Source organism: Gallus gallus, chromosome 10 (genome assembly GCF_016699485.2).
Source record: "Gallus gallus isolate bGalGal1 chromosome 10, bGalGal1.mat.broiler.GRCg7b, whole genome shotgun sequence".
In the NCBI taxonomy this organism is placed as follows: domain Eukaryota; kingdom Metazoa; phylum Chordata; class Aves; order Galliformes; family Phasianidae; genus Gallus; species Gallus gallus.
This window is the reverse complement of record NC_052541.1, coordinates 17,125,614-17,150,107: the sequence shown is the minus strand read 5'-3', so window position 1 is coordinate 17,150,107 and position 24,494 is coordinate 17,125,614. Positions and strand designations below refer to the sequence as shown.

At 39.8% G+C, this 24,494-nt stretch overlaps 1 protein-coding gene across 5 annotated transcripts in view; it reads left to right on the top strand.

Moving 5' to 3' along the window:
- Window positions 1-24,494, top strand: part of ADAMTS17 (ADAM metallopeptidase with thrombospondin type 1 motif 17) — a 165,046-nt gene that overhangs the window by 136,625 nt on the left and 3,927 nt on the right. For 4 of the 5 annotated variants that reach the window (XM_015292261.4, XM_015292260.4, XM_040706475.2 and 1 more), the window contains 3 exons: window positions 2,995-3,199; window positions 7,240-7,392; window positions 21,297-21,474. In XM_015292261.4, coding sequence (XP_015147747.2) covers window positions 2,995-3,199; window positions 7,240-7,392; window positions 21,297-21,474 — 536 coding nt within the window. Of the gene's footprint in view, window positions 1-2,994; window positions 3,200-7,239; window positions 7,393-21,296; window positions 21,475-22,729; window positions 23,531-24,494 lie in introns of those variants that run through there. The other variant, XM_015292262.4, reaches the window with a different exon arrangement.

The window sequence follows — 24,494 nt, the reverse complement described above, 5'->3', positions numbered from 1 at the left end:
GAACTCCCAATTCCTCAATAGAGATACGGAGAGGTCAGAGGTTGAGGAAGACTCAGAAGATAAAGATTTAAAACAGCCCTCTCGGATTGCATGTTCTGCCCATCCCAGACTTCTGAGGCTAGAGAAAAACAGACCTTACAGTGCATTTTTTAGCTAGAAAGACAGCCACTCTCGGTAAAAAAAAAAATCTCTACTTAAGAGCTTACCACTTTCTTCATAAATCTAACCACCAGCAGGGATCATCTAACCCTTGAATCTTATATAGATGTAAGATTACAAAAAAGAAAAAAAAAAGAAAGCGTGTATAAAGCCAAATGGTCTACATGATACACATGGTGTGTAATAACAGCATAGAGAGGAAAATGTCTGTAGTGTAATTTAATAGTAACAATGATGTGCTGCTATCTTTGCATCGCGTTTGTCTTGCCAGCTTATGTATTACTTGCAAATAGTAATTGTACTAATACCATGCTGCATGTTCCTTTACTAATTCTGAAACTGACAGGAATTTTCATATTTAATCATTTTAGTCTCAAGTCTTTTGCCTTTTCAGTTTGGTAGTGTACTATGATGTTGAAATCCTGTCAGAGTGATTAAAAAATCTTCAGTGTCTTTCAGGCACTAAAATAATAGTTTCACCAGTAGGACAGAGTAGGCTGTGAGATTTCAGAGATCCTTTGTAGCGTACCCCATTTTTTTGTACCCATCAGTGAATGCAGGCTAGGATCAGGGTTGGATGTAGTAAATGTATAGCTGAAGCTGGCCACATGGATACCACTCTAATGAAGATGCTGGGGTTGATCACATCTTTACCAGAGACTAGATCAGAAATGACCTGAGCCATAGTTTTCTGTTGATTCTCTAGGTTTTGACTGATGCTCTGTGCAGTCTTCTCATGTTGATGATGATACTTGTTCTTTCTGTTGCACTGAGCCATGTGCGTGTGTGCTGAAGTAGCCCTAACCAGAGACCGCTGAGCAGGGTAGAAGTGAGGTGACTTCTCCCATCCACAAAAGTAACAAAAGAAAACTAGAAAAAGGAATTTTCCTTCCTGAAGGGAAAGTCATAACCTGACTTCTTACAGCATCTTGGAAATAGTTGGCATGCAGTGTACTGCCCATCCTAAATGAAAGCACACAGACAGCTTCTGCCAAGAATGTATTTTTATCTTTCTCCTTTGCTTTCAGTCCCTTTTTCTTTTGCCAGTAGCTGTAGATCACAGTAAGAGCACGGTGCTGAAGTGAATATTAGTTCAGTGGAGCCTGTACAGAAACCCTTCCTGGCCCTGTGACTCACATTCAGCTCATAAAGCAAAGTTACTTTTTCTCCCCTTATGCCCTTACTGAACAGTTCCTTCACCCGGCTGATAGCGAAGGAGCCTGGCTATTAATTTTCGTGAACAGTGTTTGTTCAGTATTTGAATACCCAGCTGGCATTCCATAAGCAAAATAGCAAGCACTCAGCCACAGCGATGAGCCAAAATGACTGTCCAGAGAAATACGTTTGGTGGCTTGCAAGCTGTTTTAGCCAACAGAAATTCACAGATGCGTCAACTGCTTTACTGCAAAGAAACGTTTGAATGGGGCTCTGTTCCACAAAAGACAGGTGGCCAGCCTTCCTGACCCTGCTCTGCTCAAACCAACTGGTTTCTGCCTTCACTGTCATCAGTGCTGTCACAGCAGGTCATCAGTCACAGCAGCTGGCAAATGAATTCATGCCTATTGCGCCAAATGAGGATGTTTCTGCAAATTGTTTTGAACTGATTTTTCCCCACTCACAAAAGTCAGAATGAGAAAGAGTTGTTAGATTTTTGAGGCGTTATGGAGCAAGTTCAAAAGAAGTATGACTAGTAAGCTGTCAGGTGTTGCTCTACCTGGACTACTGGAACCTTCAGTAAAATGAAACAATATTTCCAAGCAAGCTTTTGTATTTGAGTGGTCTTATTTAGGTCCTTATCATAACAGGCAACCCAGGATTGGGTGACAAGTAAAAGATTCATGGTATTAGGATACTTATCTAGATGCCAGTCCTAAATAACAGGCTAGAAGGTCAATTACCTGGTGATGATAGCCTTCCGGTGCCTAGTGCCTACACAGTTATTGTTCCCGTCATTCACTTCATCCAGGAATGCCTGTAATTACAAAGAGGATGTTCCTCATTGACAGATTACAGGAAGCATGAAGATGGATGCTGCTTGTCTTTAGGAAATGATTGTTCCTCTCTACATACCTCCTAATTCAGATTCTTCTCAGACATTTTATCCACTGCCACGTAGGCCAGCTTTAACCACAGTGGTGCTTCCAGAGCATCTTGTTATGGAGCCATTCAGTCAGCCTTATGCTGAGCTAGAATGGTGCATGTCCACAGCAGGGGTCTGTTCATAGCAGCAAGTGCATCCCTTACACCCAAACACCTCACAGAACTGTGAGCCTTTAAAGAGAAAACAAAGCAAACAAACCAAAACAATGTCCATGTATTTGTTCCCAGCACATTTGATCAAAGAGAAAGCAAATGGCAACTGAAATGTGCTTACAAAGTAAATGAATCCTAAAGCTCAGAAAAATGATGGTTCTAGGTAAGTAACCCTTACTCCCGCCCAGTTTGTGTTATGGTACATCCTTGTGAGTTATGGCAGCTTTGAATCAATGTTGCAGATTCCTTTCTAGTGGAGCAATCTTGTATTTTTAAGTATTTATTGAGCAGTTAAATAGTATTCAGATTTGCTAAGAATGGCCATGGGCAATTATTCCTCATTTTTTAAGGTCCCTAATGCTATGAATGGTATTTCTGTCTAGCATGGAGCCAAAAGTAGATATTCACTTGTACACAGCCCCTTTCTGCTCTACACACTTCAGGTCCAGAAGGTACTTGATCTCAGTCTGGCAGCAGTACAGCAACACTGGAGAACCCACAAACCTAGGCAGAGTTGCCAATTTCCTATTTCTCTATTTTTAAGTATTTTTTAAAAATATTCTCTCTCTGTCTCCTTCCCAGGTGGGTGACTGGCCTTTGGAGTCCCTGCTCTGCCACTTGTGAAAAAGGTATCCAGCATCGGGAAGTGACTTGTGTTTATCAGCTGCAAAATGGCACCTATGTTAACACAAGAGACCTCTACTGCCTTGGCAACAAACCAGCAACAGTACAAAGCTGTGAAGGACGGGACTGCCTCTCAATCTGGGAAGCATCAGAGTGGTCAAAGGTAAGAACTTGACCCAAGAGAGGAGCCAGACAGCGCACAGTTCTGGGTACACTGCCCTAATCTAGCTAAGAGCTTGAAGTTAAGCACGTTCTCACGGTCAGCATGCTTGGTAACTTGCAGCACTGAGGCACTAGGTAGGATTGGTTTTTGTTGAAATGATTACGTTGAAGCTGAGGTTTGTATCGCATACCAGATGAGTTATTAAGGCAAGTGTTAAGTATCATGCTATGTTAACTATATATTTCCATCTGAAAAGTCTGACCACCAAGGAAAAACATTTCACTGACCTACAGCCAGAAAGTGTAGGAACCCAACAGGTCTTCTGGCTCTGTTTAAATGCGGTATGAAACAAAATCCCAGATTTATCAAACAGCTGCATGTTACAGAGAATGTACAGTCTTTGGGCCTTGTCCAACCCTCTTTTGTGTAATTCCAGGAACATAGAAAAGCTGGTTATGCTTTGCTTAAGTGTGTGTCTCCATGTAGTTGCAGAGAGTTAAGAAGTTATTCTCAGATATAAATCCATTTCACATATGAACCAAGTGTCTTCTGGACAGCCTTCACTTTGTTTAGCAACAGTGTGAACTGGGAGTATGTTTATAGGTCATGAGAAGCACTCAGCTCATACATGGTAACCTTGTCTGTACCTTCTGAGTAATGGTTCTAATAGGTTTTCCATGTCAGATTTGATACTGTATCTGTTAGCCTTATCTGAATAATGAAAAGATAATGTCAGTCTTGGTGCAGTACATACGTCTCTACCAGTCTCATTCCAGACTGGCTGTGCTACAGCCATTTTTATGGGGAGGATATTTCATTGTTTTTCATCTCTATTTTGAAACAGTGAGCTCCCGTTTAAAGCATTGTCAAAGAACTTTTGCAAAATATTATTGTTAGAATAGTCACAGAACACAAGATATCAGGGATCTGGCACTGAAGAACAGCGTTTCTTAACAAAAATACAGTGTGGATCCATTGTGCACCTTTTGAACAGAAAATCTTTGTTTGGCAAGTGAGCTAGTTAGGTGAGAGTGGTGTTTCCTTTCAGTAGGATGCTGTACCTATTCACTAATGCATTTGATTCTTTTACCTGATTTGAAAAGATGTGGAGAAATACATAGAGTTTTAATAATTTCTCTGGTATGTCTTTCACGTGTTACAAAAATAACTCTTTCAGATGATGCCCTTTTTATTTCTTATAGCTATACAAGGTGAGCTGTAGCAGTGTATATAGCAGACTAGTCTGCTATAGTAAGGCAGCTCCTACCTGCCTTACATGGTGAATTTTGTCACTGAAGTGTTCATGGTCTTTTAACAACGTTAGGTGCTTCTGTGTTCTTGTTTTTAATTGGAGTAAGTCAAGTTACAGAAGATTTTGTATGAATTGGAAATCTTCTGTATTTGTGTCTATGTAACTCATTTTATTCTGATATTGTGGAAAAAAATATCACAGTAGTAATAACATTTTATAAATCAATTTTCTTATGTGTTTTTGAACTTTTGGTTATACAACAAAAAACAGTTGAACACGTTGGTGTCTGGTCCCCAGTCAAAAATGTGTGTTCTCAAAGCAAATTCCATTACAATCTTCAGTGTGTAAAAAATTAAGTTCCACTTTTATTGCCAAACACTTGAGATTATTTTGGACAAAGTACCACTTAATCCATTTTTAATGACAGAAATAGAGACTGTCACAAAAAGGTGAATGTTTCTACTGTTAGGGAACACGAGTAGAAAAAAATAATGGGTTTCTTTCAAGTAAAAGAGTTTATCTTAACTGCAAAGTTGTGATACTCCTTTACAAAACTTTCTGGGATTTGAATAAATAATTTGTTAATAAAATAAAACTTAATTATCTAAACTGGACACTAAGAGGCTCCTTATATTACTTAGTAGACTATCTTGTTTTACAATCTCTGTAAAATCTATACATTAGAAAAAATTCATAGTGGCAGAGGACTTGAGGAAAGAAAAAAACCTCTTAAAGGGAGTGATTTATATGTGACAATCAAAGATCTGTTGAAAACCTTTTGTTTAGGAAAAGTAAATGCAATACTAATCTGTAAATGACTTAGAAGCTTGCGGGAAGAATAAACAGTTGGTGTTTTTTCCCAAACTCAGTTGTACAACCCACCTAGAGATTTCTCATACTGTGAAAAATCCTCCTACTTCAGTTTGATTTACTTTCAGTAAATTGGACCATTTAAATGATTTTATATATTGTTCTTTGTAGTTTGAGATGAACAAGAACAACCCCAAGGAGCCCACTTATGGATAATGATAGTTAATATGGGAAAAGCTGTACTGCTTAGGGCAAATTCATGGCTTTAAGGTACTATCTAGGGAGTTTGGTGTTGGCTTTCTGGCAATTCTTGCATTTTGAGGATTCCAGCAAAGCAGTTTCTGGAATTGTGCAAAGACTGGAAGAAATCATCCTGGTATCTAACACAGCTATACAATTGTGCTTGTTACAAAGATGTTACATCCGTAAGGCGGTCATGCCATGAGCAGCACATAGTAAATTAAGTGGAAGGTTTCCCAGATTTTCAAGAAGTCACTTTGTAGTGCTCTGAAGTATTTAAAGGCATGTCTGTTTGCTTGCCAGCTCATAAACGCTTGTCATTCATGTCCTTAACAAGGCCAGCAGGTCAGACTGCCTGGATTGTATTTTTAAGACGATTAGACAGGCATGCTGAGATTTGTTCATTTGATGTAATTTATATCAAGCTGACGCTTGTTTCCAGCATAGACCCCCTGGATGGAGAAGCTTCTTGGATTATGTTCAAAAGACCTCACAGAATATCTCATATCTTCACTATTTATTCAGTGTCAACTCAACTGTCTTTTTCCATGCCGATCCCCTAAAGGGGAGAACTTGACATGCTAGAGAAGGTTAGTTTTTATCTCAGTTTGTACATATATCATTTTTCCATCCACCTGTCCCCAGCGGCTCTTTAAGAAAATTTCTCACCCTTAACCACTGCAGTGGCATGAAAATGAAGAGCAGAGAGACTAGCTGTGCTGCTGTGTAGTAGCAAGTACATAGATGGCTTTATCAGCATTGGTAGATCTATTAACCTGTGACTGAACTGATTATTTAAAACGTTTCTCCATTTCAATTCACGACAGTGTCTTTTTCCCACCTATTACAGTCAAGACAAATGCACCAGTAAAACTGAATTTCCAGTCAACCGTTGTCAGAGAGAACAAATGGGTGACCAGTTATTTCTGCTTTTTTCAAAGTGCATAAATAACAGTGTCTAAGCATTAAAATATTTGTGGACAGGATTTGTTCACTTGCATGGATGTTTGTTACTAGTGCCCAAATGCATGAATCAAGTCTTTCTCTAGCAACTGATCCTAGCAGCCCTAGTAGCCTGCTGTGTACCTATAGTCCCTGCCTGTGCTTTAGATGTTGAGGAGCCAATCTTTTGTACCTGCTGATGAGTGTGGGCAACTTTCTGGCCATGGTTGGAAGGTGATGACAACTCCATGGTTCACTGAGTGACATCTCTGCTGAGTGATCTGCTTTGTACACTTCAAGTTCTTTGAAATTAACATCATGATGATGAGGAGGTGGCAATTCAAAGAGTGAAGGTCACATGTGTGCACATGAGAACATGTGTGAGAATGGTGACTTCAGCGTGGTACGTACAAACAGCACTGCAGAGCTGGTTTTGTAACCACAATCCCCTACTACATAAAGTGAATTTTTCATCATCATTTTACTCCCGTGATACATAAAGGTATATGGCAGTTCTGTTATGAATAATGAGCTCGTAAATGCAAGATTTAGATATTTAGTAACATCTTTTCTAGCACAGTGCTATTTTTCATAAGTAGAAGATTTCACAAGTGTATTTCATACTTTTCAAATTAATCATGTTTGAAAGTGGTTTCAGTTGTTGGGGAAAAATCTTGCAAGTTATCAGGTTTTCTTTGTATGCATAAAACTAAGCTTTCCTTTCAGATATGTTACAAAAATAAAAATTCTGTTGCATGATTCCTTGAAATAATAAAATCTACCTGTTGTTTTGCAGTGTTCAGCAGACTGTGGCAAAGGGATCCAAAAAAGAACAGTGACATGTACAAATTCTCAAGGAAAATGTGATGCAGCCACCAGGCCAAGAGATGAGGAAGAATGTGAGGATCACACAGGCTGTTATGAATGGAAAACAGGCGATTGGTCTAAGGTACTAGTGAGCAGTGCACAGTATTTTCTCTCTAAATCCAAAGATGTTCAGTATGCTGTGCTTCCATGTGCAGTCTGTTCTGCAGTTTAAATATTTGGAAAGGAAGTGTTTAACTGGTTTTGATTGAAGTTTTTGCTGGGATTTTCCCTTTATGCCATTTGTGACCCAAATATTGCAACACAGGTTTGTGGATGTGTCAACAAACAGGTTCAAAATGAGTATCAATGGACATCTTATCCGTTCAAAGGCTAAGCCCACACAACTTCCACCTGAAAAAAGAAGATTCTCACCGCAGGCCAAAATTCATCCATCAACTCAGCTCTTAGCACTAAAAGGCTACTTCATGAGCAATTCTGAAATTACAAGCAATTCTGTTTTACATGTTTCAAAAAACCAGTTCTGAGTCGATCTGGCTAACAGGTTGACTTCTACAAAAAGAGTTTCATTAACAGTATCTGCCAGGACTGCGGGGAGTTAACGAGGAATCCCGTGCCCAGCCTGGGCAGTCTGAAAGGAAAATAGCAGATGTTTTGTTTCTTCAAGTATGTGTATCAGTTAAGTATTTAGAATTCAAGTTAGAAACCTAGTCACTGAGAAAAAGAGAAATCTCACAGAGAGGATGTGATGAAAGTTTGGTCTCCCTCACAGCATCAGTACGCAGCTGAGAAGAGAGCTGAGACTTACACCTCTTATTCTACAGGTGATAAGTTTGAGGGTCTGGGAGAACTGTAATTAAGTAGAATTCATCTGGGGAGAAGCATGAGGAAGCTTTAGCAGACTCATACAGAGACAAAGGATAATTGAGGGCACACACTGCTGAACTGTTTGCTCTTCTCATGCAGATCTTGGTGGCAGAGTCTGATGGTCTACCATTTTATTACCGCAGAAGCAAAACTAGAGCTCTACAACTGAATCTCATGCTATTTTGAGACCTACACAGCACAATCCAGTCCCAGACTTATTCCAACCACCTGAGATGAAAGTATGCCCTGTATTTAAAGGCAGAGCCAAAACCATCAGTCCCTTCCTTAGGGCTGGATTTCACCTTCATTTAGATCTGTCTGAACTTAGTTTCTCTGGTGACATCAGTGGAATTAAATCCTGTATGCAGTGGATTAAACTAGTGCAGGATCTGCTCTGTATTTGCATTCTGATCTTAAAGTAACAGGTAGTTTTGCTTGGGAAGGAGGCCCAGGAATGTAAAAAATTCAGCCTTTGCCAGTGTTGTTCGTAAAACATCCTTTACATTACCAATTTCATGTTTGTATAAAAACTTGAAATTTCCCAGGAATATTATATTCCAGTTTTGTTTTCTCTTATCTTTGTAACTGTTCTGCTCTTGAAACAGAAGGCCTACTTTTGTTCTGGAATGTACGGCATGTGCAGAAACCACTGGGATACAGTAGTTGCATTTTGCTTTCCAAAAACCCAAACTCCAGCAAGCAAAATCCACTGAAGCAGAGGCCCATGATGGGCAAATTGGCTTATCTGCAATTGCATTTTTTGCATTATGTTTGGGAATTACCAATGTTTATAGATACACCGTGTCAGAGATGCATGGATTTAATGGTGTCAGTGCTGGAGCGTGATTTAAGAACCAGCTATGTACAAAAGATCTGTATTTATGCTGAGCCAGGAATTTGTATCACAGAATGTTTAGAGTATTGAACGTTATTTTATTCATAGCCTGGCACACAGAATCCACACAATCTGGCCAAAACAAACAGTTCCTGTGTGTTAACAGGTGAAATAACATTATTTATTTATTTGTGGAATTTTAAAAGATTTTGGCAGAAGAATTGACCCGGATTCTCTTTATAGGAGGAATATGAAATAATTGTGTATTCGCTAGTTACATGGATTGAAAGTTCAGTACTGTATGAATGGTTCCCATCTGATAAAGAGGTTGGCTTGCTGCTAGAAAGGCTGCAGTCATGCATGGCCACAGTAAATAGCATTGTTGATAGATTTAGTGTCTGCTTATGAGCAGTGCAAGTTCAGTGCAAAATCACTTGTTATTTGCAATTCTTAACTTGGGATCAGGATCTTTTCTGTGCAGAAGAGCACAGAAGTTTGTGTGCTGTTTATGTGGTCTGCTGCTGCCCGCAGAGAACATGTGCCAACTCTCAGCTTCTCAGGAATTTCACCCTGTGCAAATCCAGCAGATGTTCTTGGACTTAGATTTGGTTTATAATGAACATTAAAAATTCTAGACATCTTAGTTAATGACATGAACACTTGGATCACACAATTAGATTGTTACCCTCTAAGTAGAGAAGTGAACTAAAAGCATCACTGGGTGGTTTGAGAAAGACGTGGATAGATACAATTCTTCTGAGGAAGTTTTTTGCCTCAAAAACCCAGATAGCTGAAATACTTGGTGTGGAATTCTCTGCAGATCCAGTCAGGATTTTCATTTTCAGGATCCAGCAGCTTTAATGCAGGGCTCAGACATAGGAGAAGGACCTTACAAGCTATCAGCAATTCCTTTCTGGTGTTGTCTGGCTTAAACAATTTGTCCATTAAGAAGAAACATACAGTCTTCAGAAGTTAAATTATAGTGAACTCCTTAAAATTCACAATTTCAGAGTAGAATCCCATTGTAAAACTTTTTTTGTTTTGTTTTGTTTTTGTTTTGCCAGTGCTATAAAAATAACTGTGAGAGAGCTTTGTGCTGAGATGGAAACTTCTACAATTACAAATTGATCTCGGAACAAGCAACAACCTTTTGCAATTAACTGCATTGTGGATTTGTTTCTATTGTTAACAATCATCAAGGAAGCAAGATTAAATGATCAGTAGTAATTACCACAGGATAAAATGAGGGACAGATGCTTTTTGTGCAGACAGCTTACGTGCTAACTTGGTATCCAATCCTTGACTGTCCCAAACTAAGATCATTTGAGGATACCTAAAGGTCATGTAGGAAAGAGGCAAAACCTCATTAAAAATCCATGTCCAGATACAACTTGTAAATAGAACAGGCTCTCTGAGCGATAGTGGCAGACTGTTATTTTTATGAGAGGAGTAGTAGAAGCGTTTATAGAATACATAGATTCTGTGCGTGAGAAGACTTGCCTAAGGAGCTCCCCAGACCTTTACAAAGAACACCTCCAGTCACGAGATCACAGGCACAAACAAGAACTGCTATAGCTGACAGTGATGGACACACTTATCCTATGTATGATCTTAGATCCTGTTCCATTCAGAAGGTGCAGGGATTTGGAGCTAATGGAGCGGATTTAGCAATCAGTCTGGGCTGTTTGTGCATTCCCAGTGTACTTGCAGTTTCTTTGAATTGTGCCACAGGGAGCTGATACATCTAGTTTGCTTTGCAAACACATACGTCCAGGTTTGTGATGTTATTTAAAATTTCTTTGAAGTTACCTTTGTTAGTCCAAAGCCTGAGATTAACATACTATCTAATGTACCTGCAGAGACAGAGTATTGTTCTGTTACTAGTAACCATGATAACCTTCTACTTGCTAGCACTTTTAAACTTTCAGTTTCCCTCTTAATCTTCTTTTCTTAAAGAAAAGAATCTTATTTTTATCATTTAGCACAAATGCAGCAGTAGTATGAACAGCATAACAAAAATATTCCTGGTCTGAGAGTCTTCAAACCGAGCAGAAAGGCAGGTTTTAAAGCGAGAGACCCACTGAAGGTGTTAACCTGAAATTATTTTTTACTGTTGCCTGGATTATTCAGAATTGCACTTCGTTATATCATCTTTTTTTTTTTTTTTTTTTTTTGTATGATGCAATACACAAATGGGAATCCAAGTCATCTCCCGTTCAGTCTTTTCTTCCAAAAGGAAATTCCACATCCAGTTTGTATTCTGTTAAAGAAACAAACATCGCATACACTCTTTCAGCTTTGCAGTACTTCTTGCGTGTTTGAAATCTGAGCTGTTAAATGTTGTAGCTGTAGAAACATTTTTACATTTTTGTTGTAGTTGTGCTAGTCAAAAGAACAGGCATAGATTGCTTACTTTCCCAGCTCTTGCCTCAGATCCCTAAGCTGCTGAAACCATGCCTCGGATGCATTAGCAAGATAGTACTTCATTCTTTCACAATTAATTGTGTTTTGTTGACAAACTTCAGGTAAACGATTACATTACTGTAAAGCATGCAGGCAGCTGGTGGATAGAATGTGACTGTCTCAAAAGCTTTGCAGGGTACACAGTCTGCGTCTGTACTCCTCGTGTGCTCAAGGCTGCAAGACTGTGTTGTGCTGGAGTCTGCCGTGACTCCTGCAGTGGAACCAGATGTCCCAGATGCTGTGGGAGTGTGTTGCTGGCCTGCTGCAGGGAGATGAGGTACAGCCTAGATGGACCAGCTAGCTGTGTTAGTGACAAAGAGCAGTTGTGCTTGAAGATGTGCAGCACTGGGGACTGCCTTTTAGCTACACAGGCCTCCCCACTCTGTCCTCAGCACTCTCCCCTTCTGATCTTGGAATGATGAAGCAGGGAGATCATTTAGGGGCAGATGTATGAGCTAAGGCTGTATGTTTTCAGTTCCTTTTCTCCAGTTGGCTTATGGATTCTTCTAAGGTTTAACTGAAGAGGCAAGAGCACATAGCAGGAGTAATCTTCCAGAAGACTTCAATGGATTTTTCTTCATTTTCAATTTTACTTCGTTGTTTCACTGTTTTATGTGCCTCAACATACTCTATTGATGTCTTGTGACTGAAGTATTGTATTTCAAGCCAATAGCACAAAGTGGTTCAGAGTTCCCCATTTCACTTTTTTTGCTGTTCTCCTTTTAACTGGTATTATGTCAAGGAAGGCATAATTGCAAGCAAGATACACTAACTACATCATTAGTGCAGATTTTCACAAGGATGCGTTTCCAGTTTTGTTGGTAGAAGCTAAAACATGCAACTTCTGTTCCTCAGTCAACAATTTAGCTCATTAACCTATTATTTTACATAGCCCAATGAAAAGATTTTTAGAAGAAGAAAGGCACATAGAAGCCTTGTAATATATTGACTTTGCCTCTTTATTTTCCTTTACAGTTACAGTAGATGCTCTGTAAATAATAAGGCCTATATTAATCTTGGAGAACCCTACGTGAATCCAGGCTAACTGTCTTTCATTCTTCTTTCCAATCCATTGGCCACAAGCCAAAGGTCTCACTCAGCACTGTGGGTCAGATATCAATCTTTCTGGCACTGGTGTAAATGCAGATTGATTCAGCCACTTAAGTTACTGCAAGCTTATGCCAATGTGATTCAGATCAGAATCTGATCTGCTGGACTGTATGAGATCTTTGGGTCTTGTGTAGGAACCATCACAGATTCATACTTCTAGGGGAAAACAGAAATATATGGCATGTCAAGCTGGAATTCCACTTGAGGAAAGGAGAGGAGTGGAGGAGAAATCTTCTTCTACCATTTTACATGTTTTATGAACACCCGGGCACAACTTTTACTGAGCTGGGAATGGTTGTGTACTGCAGAATCTGCACAGCGGTAGTAATGATCAGCTTGGCAAAGCACGATTTTAAAAAGTATTCTTGTTGCCAAATAATGTCAGTAATGATAAAATACATGTGAAAAATTACCTGTAGCCACCTGACCTGCCTGTACATCACTGCCAATTTCTTTACAGTATGTTGTCCAGCCTATGAAATACTGGCTACAGGTTCTCATCCCAGGAGAATATTAACAATACAGAGAAAAAAAATCTAATTTCCTATAACAAAAATACTGTATTTGTGCCAGACATTGAGGTGTTTCATACTGCAGATCAGCAGTCAATCACTGCAATGGGTGGTAACAAGGGTTTTGTTATAGTAAATTAATTATTTTGGCAGGCTTGCAGTAGGTTGCATTCTCTAAGAGATAAAACCCCTATCCTTGCAGTACACACACACAAAAAAAGTGTTGTTTTTTTGTTGTTTTTGTTTGTTTGCTTTCAAAAAAATTCAAAAGTTTTCCACTGCCAGGAAGGCACGTTTTTTGAGTTCCAAATGTTTGGGAACATCAACAAAATCCTCTATATGCCTCAGTTTTAATGATTAACTCACGTTATATGATAAGAAGAGCAAATCAAGGACAGCTGTGGTTTGAGAGGTGTATTCAAAGCTATTGTAAATATAAAAGCAATCTGTCCTTTGTTCTAACATTCATTACAAATTCATGGCTTGACCCACCATCTGTTAATGATAAACCATGGACAACTTGTTAATTGTTCGTAAAGGTCACGACTAAGTTCATCATCTTCTACCTTGAAGCAAATAACTTTTCTTGTTGAACTGGGAGAAAAATCTGCAGGAGGGATGGTTGCTTAGCAGTGCAGGCACACATCACAGCTGACAGACCTTTTCCTGCTTCTTACTTGCTTTGGCTTGGCAAGCAACTTATGATTTATGTCTGCTTGTGTGCATTCAGCACCAGAGCTAGAAGCTGATATTGAAAGATTGTCCATGGGGTCTCAGTGATGCAAATTGATCTCCAGAAAGTGATACAGCTGGATATGACTAGAGAGGGCCCAACAGGCTTCTGTGTTCTAACTGTCCTTAGCTCTCCTTATAAGCATAACTGGGAGCCAGATCATCAGCCTATCCTAAACCTAACTGCTGCCCCAATGGACTGCTCTAAGTTGTACTACTAGTTCCAATTCCCTGTGGCTTTTTTCCTCCAGCTTATGATACTGATATGCAAATCACAGCCTCTTTTGCCAACAGTTAATCTTCAAAATACCCCTGGCTACAGAGGATAAGAACAAATGGCTCAAACTTGGTTATATCACATAGAGACAGTCCTGAATTCAGGAAAGCTGGTGCTGGTATCGTAGTAAAGACTTTGGAAAGCATCATGAAAAGTGATAGCTATGCATATTTCAAATAGAATGGTACCTTCTTGAGTTGCGATAAGCTAAAACCATCACCTCTAGTTTAATTTCCATAGAGGAAAAGCCTGGAATAAAATACACCTCAGTGTAGGAGAAAACCTTGTGCTTGTTTTACAAAAAAGGCTGCTACGTGGCTGTGAGTCCATCACTTACTTGAATTCACATCACTGAGTCCTCACCATCTGACAGGTAGGTGCTTTGTTTGGGAGAATTAATAGATAACATTTATAGTCTTTGTCTTAATAGCATTATCTCCTCTCCTTAGTAAAGGTTGAATTGCCCTTTGATCCCTCCACTCACTGACTGCAAAGGGACAGTAAACAGGGCTAGTTCACTAAGATAAACAGAGCTAGTTCACTAAGATGAATCCTTCTCTTTTTGCTCTCTGATTTTCCATTCACCATGTGTGAAAAGTTTTTTCCTATGGTCAGAAGTGTAAAAATCATGTATCAACACTAAAACAAGTTTGAGACCCTGTAGACTTGTGCTCTCAGCTCCATCTAATGTAGCTATAGAGGTAAACTAGGGCATGAGAAGTGAAAAGGTGCAGACTATAGTGCTGGCTGTGTAATTCCCCTGTGATCTCTAAGCTGCAGAAACCAAGTCCTAAGCGTGCCTTTGAAACAACGACAGTTTCTTTCTTGCACAACAGTTTGCACAGCTCAACTCTGCTGGAGTTTCTGGGAATGTACAAATTATTTTGATGATTCCTAAGAAATGGATAGTGTGCTGCAAAAAGGCCATATTCATGAGTGTTCCGTTTGAAGTGGGGTATTTTCTCTCATAGTGTTACTGTCTTCTGTTCCAATACAGCCTCCAGTGATCCTATTAATTGGAAAAATAACTTTTCTTTTTTGATATCTTTTATTTTAAAGCCTCATTCATTAAGTGCTTTTTTTGATGGAGAATTAAAGCCTCCCACTAAGATCAGTGGATTTGAAATGGAATTCTATTGTGACTATTTTACTCTTTTTAATGTGAAAAAGAAGAAAGCCTGAAAGGCAAGCCTGTTCAAATATTGGCATTCATTTTCTCTGAGTAACTCTGAGACGTTACAGTATTTAGGATAATGTCTTTAAAGAGGTGAACAGTATGTAATTCATTTTTTGATGTTTGTACTGTGCAGCTGAAGAGGTTTTTGTGCCTCAAATCCTTACAACATGCAGTATGTGTCACTAGCAGGGAGTGCTATAATTTTGTAGTCTTTCCAAAAGCCTACTGAGTTTCACAATGACTGGTGAGGCATTAAGGTGACAACTTTCCAGAATGCCTTTAAAGAACAATTGCTGTCAACCTGATGGTGATCCCTTCTTTTGGCTATGCAAAGTGGTGAGCTGTGGTGTTCTTTATATATCTCAGATCTGAGTAGCTCCTTGTCTAGAGAACACCTAGCCAGAACCTACATGCTAGAGATGAGCATCCTCTTCCTGAAATAAAATAATCCTAATGAGATCTTTACTTACTTTCTTTTTAATAAATTGCTTTTAGGTAGCATTGCCTATTAACGGATGAGTAACTTAAAGATGTGTTCAGTGGAGCTTCAGTTACTAAGATTCTCTTTCAGGATAACATCTGTGACAGTAGTTAGTGTGCAACTGTAGTTCATGTAGCTCATAAAAACATTGCTCAGCACTGAGTGCATATGCTGTAGAAGTAAGGCAATTCTCAGGCAGTCAGCCTGAGTGGAATTATGTGTCTCCATGGCTATGCAGTATTCTTTTACTACCTAGCTTACTTGAAGTTAGCTCAATTATGCATTTTACATGAAGTGGTTTTCTGCTTCATTTTCATGAAGTTCTACAGATGGAATAAACTGTGGAGGATTTCTGCTTTTTACTTGTCACAGATCAAAACACTGCACACATGCTATAGGTGGTATGCTAGAATATGGCACCTTGTAGGCAATACAGTATAATTTCACATCTTTGCTTTTATTACTTGAGTTTTATGTAGTCCTATGTGTAGCCAGGAGTTGGACGTGATGATCCTTGTGAGTCCCTTCCAACACTGATACATTATGATGCTATGGCATGAATTCTGTCTGGTTGATATAATGAATTAAGTGGCGTTTCCTCATTAGCATCCACCTGAGCTGTGTTGCACAAGTAGTTAGGAACACTGACAATACCCTGAATATTCATGCATTCTGCTCATAATCTCAGAACTCTGTGCACAATGGAACTTTTCAGAATAGCACAGTCATGTATAATTATGCAGGGAGACATGCTGGTCAGGTCTTGTTCCTCAGGGTCATGCAGTTTGAAAGCACAGCTGTAGGCAGTTTGCAAAGATTGCTTCTCTCTTCTTCTAAGATACTGTCACATCAGCCACGAGCATTTTCTGCTGTAATTTATTGTTTCTTCCTATATCGAGTCAGAAGGGTATGCATTTATTCTTGGCTAAGTTAAACAGATCAGTCATTTCACAAAAGTTTCCAAATGATAGTTTGTTGTAAGCAAGACCAGATATGTTCTCTTTACAGATCCAGGGTTTAAAAGGAAAAAAAAAAAAAAAAAAGAAAGAAAGAAAAGAAAAGAAAAGAAAAAAAAGAAAGAAAGAAAAGAACAGGAGAGCTTGGAAAAACAGCTTACAGTTTGCTTGGGGCTGATTAGATCTTATCAATGAAAAGACAGAAATTTCTTTCACTAGCATGATGCCATAGTGAAAGTCAAACTGCTGTTTATGAAAGTATATTGCATGATGCTTTTCGGTTAAAACTCTTGAGTTTAAATTAGCAATATTTCTAAAAAGCCTGATGTTAAGGGCACTGACTTTTAGAGCACACACGTTAAGGTCTCAGGAACAGTTAAATTACAGGATGTTTGTCATTCATCTCAAGTGTTGTGTTAGAATGATGTTAATAGGAACTTGTCTTGGTTTTTTTCTGACTTTCATAGATGCAAGAAATAAAACCCCATGGGGAAAATCTCTCTGCCCTATCCCAACACCTTGAATACTTGAGCTCTGAAGTCAGTAAAGCATGACTGTATCTCTGAATGCTGGAGCTTTAGCCGTAGTGTTATCCTTGGCTTCGGCATCTTTCAGCAAACTGGGGACAAACCAATATCTTTAAACATCAGATGCCTGCAGACTGATGGATAAAATTAAAAAAAAAAAGAAAAAAAACCTTGCCTTCAGCTTAGTTATTACTGTCATTTTGAACTATCTCTCCCTGCAACAGATCCGTCTTATAAATATTGTAGTATGTTCTGGATTGGCTGAAGGGATGCTATGACTTTCTGCCAGAAGAAGCAAGTCTCTTTTATAAGTGAGATTTTTAAAGGTGATGTGTCTGAGGACATCCCTGCCAGGTCAGCAGTCCTCAGCTAAGGCATAAGCAATGCTTCGTTGTCCCATTCAATCCAGAGCAAATCACACCCTGTCCTCTGTTCTGGTAAATCTGTCCTTTATTTTGTCCCCATTATCCTCAATACAGGGATTCTTTGGGCTGGTCCCTCTTGGCTATTGCTACAGCTGCCCAAAGGCAGGCTTGCCCTGGCTTAATTTGTTTTTATTCCTCTCTCCTTTTCTGGCTATCTTCTGTAGATCAGGAGTTGATGAAGTCCTTGACAGATCCCAGCACTTACTGTAAATTCATTCTGTTTTAATACCTATAGTATTCTCCTGAGGCATTTGCTTTCAAAGCAATTAGACACCTGTCATCACCTTTGGTAGATTTCAAGCTTTCTTAGAGTATCCTAAGGTGGAAATAGCATTCCAGTTGAAAAATCATAGCTTAGTCTGAAGGTTGGAGTCTTTCTGTGAGTAAATCTTCTTTAAGCTGATGAATGCAGCTGCTGCCTTGACAATTTGTGAGTTTATTCCCTTCTGGATATCCCCACTGGCTTGCATGTTACTGCCAAAGAATGTGAATGGAGGCATTTTTGTACTACTTTTGCCTTCTCAAGTAGTGCTTAAACTGGGAGTTAAAAGAGCTCTCATTAGGTTCACTTTTCCTAACTGTTCGTTAACCCCCCTCCTTGTTCCAGTGTTGAACAAGCCTTTGATCTTTGCATGTGGGTTGATTTCTAATTTACAATGGCTATATTGTCAGTTTAGTGTGTTGTGGCTTAACTATGTGAATTTTGCATATGCATTTTTGTGATATTGATATCATTGGCAGTGCCTCATGAAAGGGAAGAAAACACTCCTTTGTTTGCCACTAGTGTCTATTCAGCCATTTGCCTGAGTCCCTGGCTTCCCAGACTGGATGTGTTGCTTATGGGTTTTGCCTCAGTGCTTGCAGAGCAACTCATGAGGAAGACAGAGATCTGCACCACTCTGCAGCATGTTCCAAAGCTGATCCTCCACATTTACAGATCACGTTGCTCCATTGTGGCATCAAAACACACATGTTTTCAGAGTTATATCAATGCTTTTATAGGCTTTTCTGATTTTCAGAGTATTTTTGTTAACAGCAGTGTTTGTGACAACTCAATATTTTCCCAGCATTCTGCAGAGTGGAAGCTGGATCAGGTGCCAGGCTGGAGCAGGCTTTCAGCCCCAGCAGCCCAGCCCCATTCAGCCATGAGTGATATGCCCTTGCCTTGACAGCCTAGAAGTTCCCTGTTAGCAAGAAGGCTGCAGCAGTTTTCCCTGCTTGAACACTTCATACCTGTGTCCAGTCCTGAGGGTCCTCTGTCAGGGTGAATCCAGCCCTGAAAATTTTTCCATGGATATACTTAATTGTTCCATAAATATCTGGGAACAGAGAGACTGTAGCAGTGCATTTAGATGTCCAGAGTAGGAGGAAAGGTATTTATGAGAATTTGCTGTTCAGTTGGAGTTTGATTTTTATGCCTCTTTAATGATGTCCTCTCTTCATCGAGCAGCATGAGTAACAATTCCCCCTTTGTATGTATTTTGTATCTATTCCTATTTCCTATTGAAATTCCTAGGAAAGAGACTATCCAAGTACAGAGTTGAAAATTTCATCTTAAAATAAGCCAGATGTCCAACCTTCCTTTAACTGCCAAGCCCAAAAGAGTTCAAGAAAGATGTTAAAATCCGTCTTCCTGGCTGTGAAAAACTAATTGCATAGCATAGGTGATGATCCCAGTCTCCCAGGAGAAGGAATAAAACTGCTTCGGGCAAAACTCTGCTGTTATTTGTCTGAGGATTGGAGTTGGCAGTATCTGTGGAAAAAGTTTCACTGCTTGCCCTCCTTGCTGGTTAACAAATGCAGAGACAGGAACACAGACCAAGGTAGGTGAGTGTTTGTATATCAGTAGCTGAAAACCTTATTCATCTTATGAGGAAAGCATCTTTTGTCTCTCTTTTGGAGAAATTCAGTGCTAGAGAAGTGCAGTGAGGGATATAGTAAGAATAAAGAACAGGTGCACATTTTTTCTTTTAAGAGAAAAGTAAATGCACATTTGGTGAGTACAACAAATATAGGAAACCTGTTAATAAGAAGTCATGAATGTGAATGACTAAAGATGAATATTAGAGATAGCCTGTGTTACTTTTGTCAGCAAGCTTCACTGGTGCTACAGTTCCTCCTGTGCAGAACTGAGAGCACACATTGTATACGTATATATCTCTCTGTGCTGGGTTGTCTGAAGCAGGATCCCACCAATTCTATTTTAATGTTCTGTTCATGTGAGGCCATTTTGCATCAGATCTTGCAGTGATCCACACAGGAAGGCGAAGTTCTGTGTGCTCTAGCCCAGAATAAAGCTATGCTTCTTGCATTATATGGTCTTTGAGAAGCAGCAGGGGTTTCTTAGGATACTTCAGAACAAACAGATGGGAGAGGAGGTGGAGGAGTGCATGCATCCACGGGTACTTTTGTCCCTATGTTCTAGTCTTACCGTCACCCACACTGCATGCATATCGCTCATACTTCCATCCAGCCTCAGCGGTGCTGATATTTGGAGTGTCCTAAATCTCTGGCTTGCCATTTTTAAGAAGCATCGGTCTGAAATGATAATGTTTTTCAGGGAAAGAGCTCCACTGCACTGACCTTTTTCAGAAACAGCAGAGGATAGAAAACATGATCATTTTGACACCATCCTAATTGTATTTCCTGACTTTTCCCCCACCTCCTCTTCCCCATCATTTGCTTGTGTGTGGCTCTAGCAGAAATAGGAATCATACCAAAGTCCTGCAACCTATTGTTTCTTTATTTTAAATACAAGGTTCTTTTATTAACTCCAGCTGGTGCACCTCGCTGTGTTCACTGCATTTGTTTTATTAAAATTGAACTGCGTGCAAGTAGGACATTGTAAATCAGAAATGACTGGGCCAGAGGAAGAGGGAGGGAGAGGCAGGGACTCCAATTGTATGGCAACAAAGAGAGCATATAAACAGGCTGGGCCTCTTGGCTAATAGAAGCCAAAACTCACGAAGTACAATTTGCAATTGCTCCCAGGAGGACAGACAAGTGCCAGACAGTTAGCAGGGATAGAGGAGTGAATACTTGAATACCTAATGTGTTCTCCTATATATTGGAACAGAGCTTCTCTATGGGTCTGGGCATGCAGTAGGAGCTGACTGCCTCTGCTGTAGTCCTTGGTTACCTGATACCAGTGCCTTGCAGTGGTCATCTGGTCTGTGGAAGTAACCTTGTCAGACAGTCAAAGTCTGAGAGAAGGTGTTTAAACTAAGGCAACCAGCTCTACTGTGTCCCTCATGAAGAGGGAGGCTCCTGGGCAGTGTTCAGCAGTTGTCATTTTTCAGCTTTGCATCTTTGCGGCTGATGGAAAGAATTGCACCTCAGCCCTCTTGGAACCTCATGGACATTCAGAGAGACAGCTAGTGTGGGTGGACTCAGGGTGAAATGAATCCACACAGAAAGACAACCCCATGTTAGGACTGTTCTTCTGCATGCAGCACACCGGGAGGTGCAGAACGCTAATGGACAAATGCAACAGCTTTATGAAGGGTCTCTTGTCAATAAGTATGCTCAGTGTTGAGTCCTCAGCACCATACTTAGCCACTGATCTGCTGCATGCTTCAGTTCTGGCAGTTATTTTTATGCTGTACGTGTATATGTGATTCGAAGCTGTTCAGCTTTGCCCATGTCTCAGTCTCTTCTCTTCTGCAGTGCTCCTCAACCTGTGGGAAGGGCCTCCAGTCACGTGTTGTGCAGTGCATGCACAAAGTCACCGGGCGCCATGGCAGTGAGTGTCCTGTCCTGTCCAAGCCAGCGGCCTACAGGCAGTGCCACCAAGAGGTCTGCAATGAGAAGATTAATGTCAACACAATTACCTCGCCCAGACTTGGTGAGTGAGGGGTGCTGGGGTGAAGGTGTCACCTGTGAAGGACGAGATGAAGCTCAACATCTCAGTATATTTAAAAATATATATATATAAAAAAAGTAGGGCTTCCAGAAATTAGGAGAGAGACAATCAGTCAGACTAAAGGTGTGGAGTGGTTAGTTCCTTACTTACCTGTCAATCCTTGCCTCAGACTGCCCAAGCTGGAGTACCAAGCAGTGGCTAGGCCTGTGGGACCAATAGGAGCAGTGGTGGGTGATTGATTGATGGATCACAGAGGGAGCCGACAGACATATCTTTCTTAGTCACAAACGTCTCACCGCACTTTAACTGTGGTGTGTGTAAAGTATGATGTTTTATTCATCTGTACCCCAAGGAAAGTGCATGACCTTGACAAGTAGAGCATAACTGGCTTTAGTTTATTTTTTTCCTTTTCATTTGTTGCCACAAGAATGTGGTTTGATGAATTAATTTGCCCTGGGAGGCAAGAAAGCATCCAGACCCCTTCTGTGAAAACTTGATTTTCTGCCACTGTCCTTCTCACCCTCCCTGCATTCACTGTGTACCTGGCCAAGCTGACTACCGTGGTAAGCCATTTGTTTTCCAAAACACTGTGTTTAAGAGAAGGATCTAGTTAGGAACGCTTATGTTAATACAAAATTGTAGGAATCCATAATTTTCCATGTCATATTTGCTGACTTTACAAGGGGATATTTTTTTTTCTTCAAACTTCAGCTTTTGTGCTCAGCCAAAGCTCCAAGAATCAAGGTGACTTCTTTACATTTCACACACCATCAGCAGTAAAGACAAAGCTAAACTAGCCATCAGTTACACTGACACAAGCCTCACTGATGCCTCCCATTGCTTTTAGGAAGAACAACGTCCACCCTACCACCTCTTGTAGGCTAAGAAGCCTTTAACACCTGTGAAAATGCAGAGCTGCTAGGTAATAGAGAACCATTTCTAATCATACTTTGCTTTCAGGAGTTAAATAACATTTAAACTAGGACTGGACATGAGGCTTTGTAACTGAAAGTTGTTTCCCAAAAGTTTAGTAGCTATTTAAAAGAGTATGGGAAATTTTAGTCTTGCAAACACAGGCATACTGAGGAGCTTTTAAGCTCCTTTTGTTTAAGAACATATGAGAGTGCTTCCCAAATATTTTAGCACTAAGAGCATAGTGGAAGGAAAACATTTCATTTGAGAAATAAGCCTTTGATACACTGATGAGAAAATAAATCCTTTCTAATTCACATTTTAGGACAAAGCAATAAAAAGCTCTTGTGTTTAGAAGACTGAGAAGGCTCAAGTCCCTGCTGAAAGTAATCTGCAAGTAATTTGGGATGCTTTTGTTTCTAAACCAGGCTTGGAATCACCAGGCCAGAAACAATGATATTTGATATTATAGATATACCACTGAATGTTTTGCTCTTCCTACATATGTACAGATTCTCATTGGATTTTTTTTTAAACAAAATTTTATGTTTTCTGCAACCTCACAAAAAATATACAAAAAGAAAGCCAGTTGTGTACAAAACGCATGCTGTCTTGTCCTCACGCTAAAATGTTTCTCATCCTCTGTAATGTTTCTAGTAGTATCTGAGATTGGATTCACCTTGCCTGATTTTCATATCTGTGTTCAGTGTCCCCCAGTGAAGACACATTTAGAGGGGATTTATTTTGTCCCCCAGGTACCTGAACTGTGTTTCTTCCAAAATGTGCTTCCTGTCTTACTTCACAACCTATAAGAGATCTTGGACCTCTAAAAAACTAAAGTCCTATTTAAATTGTTGCTCAGTGCCTTTCTATTACATAAAGCCTTCCATCTCAGATTCTTATGATGTAGCTCCGATATTCCTGCAAGGTATCTAATTTACCCAGCTACATCATGTTTTTGTAGACCATGGCTGTTTGGAACCATAACTAGCAGAGGATGCATCAGATCTAACCTCCTCAACGAGCCCCTTCCCTGCTGGCAGACAGAGAAATAACTCTACCCTCCTTGCATTTAAGATGATCACTTTTTTTTTTCTCACAAATTAAAAAACAAAAAGAAAAATAAGATTTAATGTTTCTTTTTTCTCAGACAGTGCAATTTCACTGCATCAGATTCTATCAGACCCTTTCTTCTCCAACTAAATGCAGCTTTGGTGATAGGCATTCCCACCAGTTCTCTGCTGTGGTTTTCTGGTGCTTGACATTGAGACTCAAAGCTAAATACAGAATGACAGCCTTTCCTGGTTTCATCTGGCAGAAATGGGAACAAGGGATTCAAGATGCTGCTGGGTCAGCACCTTTTGATGTTCTCCAATTAGTCCTTTTTTTCCCAACCTCAAAAGCAGGAATATTTATTTAGAAGATTTTCCAGTTATCGTAACATTCATAAGACTGCTACATTCAGTTCATAAATCTCTAGTAGCATAAAAAGCATTTGCTGTAGTTATGCATTTTTGTCACATACAGTTTTGTTCCTGTTACTTTTTCATAAAATCACTAGTGACACTTTAATGACATTGGCAACAGATTAAGCACCAGTATCTTCATGCTGCTTTCCCCCCTGCAGGAACATTTTGTCAATCTTAGGGGGTTTCTGCCTCCCAACAGCAGTTGTTGTCGAACTAAGAAGTGTTATTTTTGCTTCCTATTAATTTAGCTTTATATCCATCGAATTCAGTTTGATTTTGCTTCTCTGTAAAAACATTTTCCACTGAGAGGATGATGGCCACTCCTGACAGCACACCTTAGCAAAGCACTGTCCCTGAAAGCGTACCGTTTTCCATTTGCTGCTGTGTGGCACTCGTGAATTTAACTCTAAGCTGATGCTTTAGGTATTTCATTCATCTAAACTTGTCACTGAGACAAAATAGCTACAATATGAGTAGCTCTGTGCTTGCACAGTCACAGCCAACTACACACGAGCAGTAAGCACTTCCAAGAGCTCTGTATCCATCGCCTGATGTCTCAGCAGATAACATTATCCAGTCTCCAGTGCTGACAGTGAGATTGGCCCCTTCTGTGATTTTGAT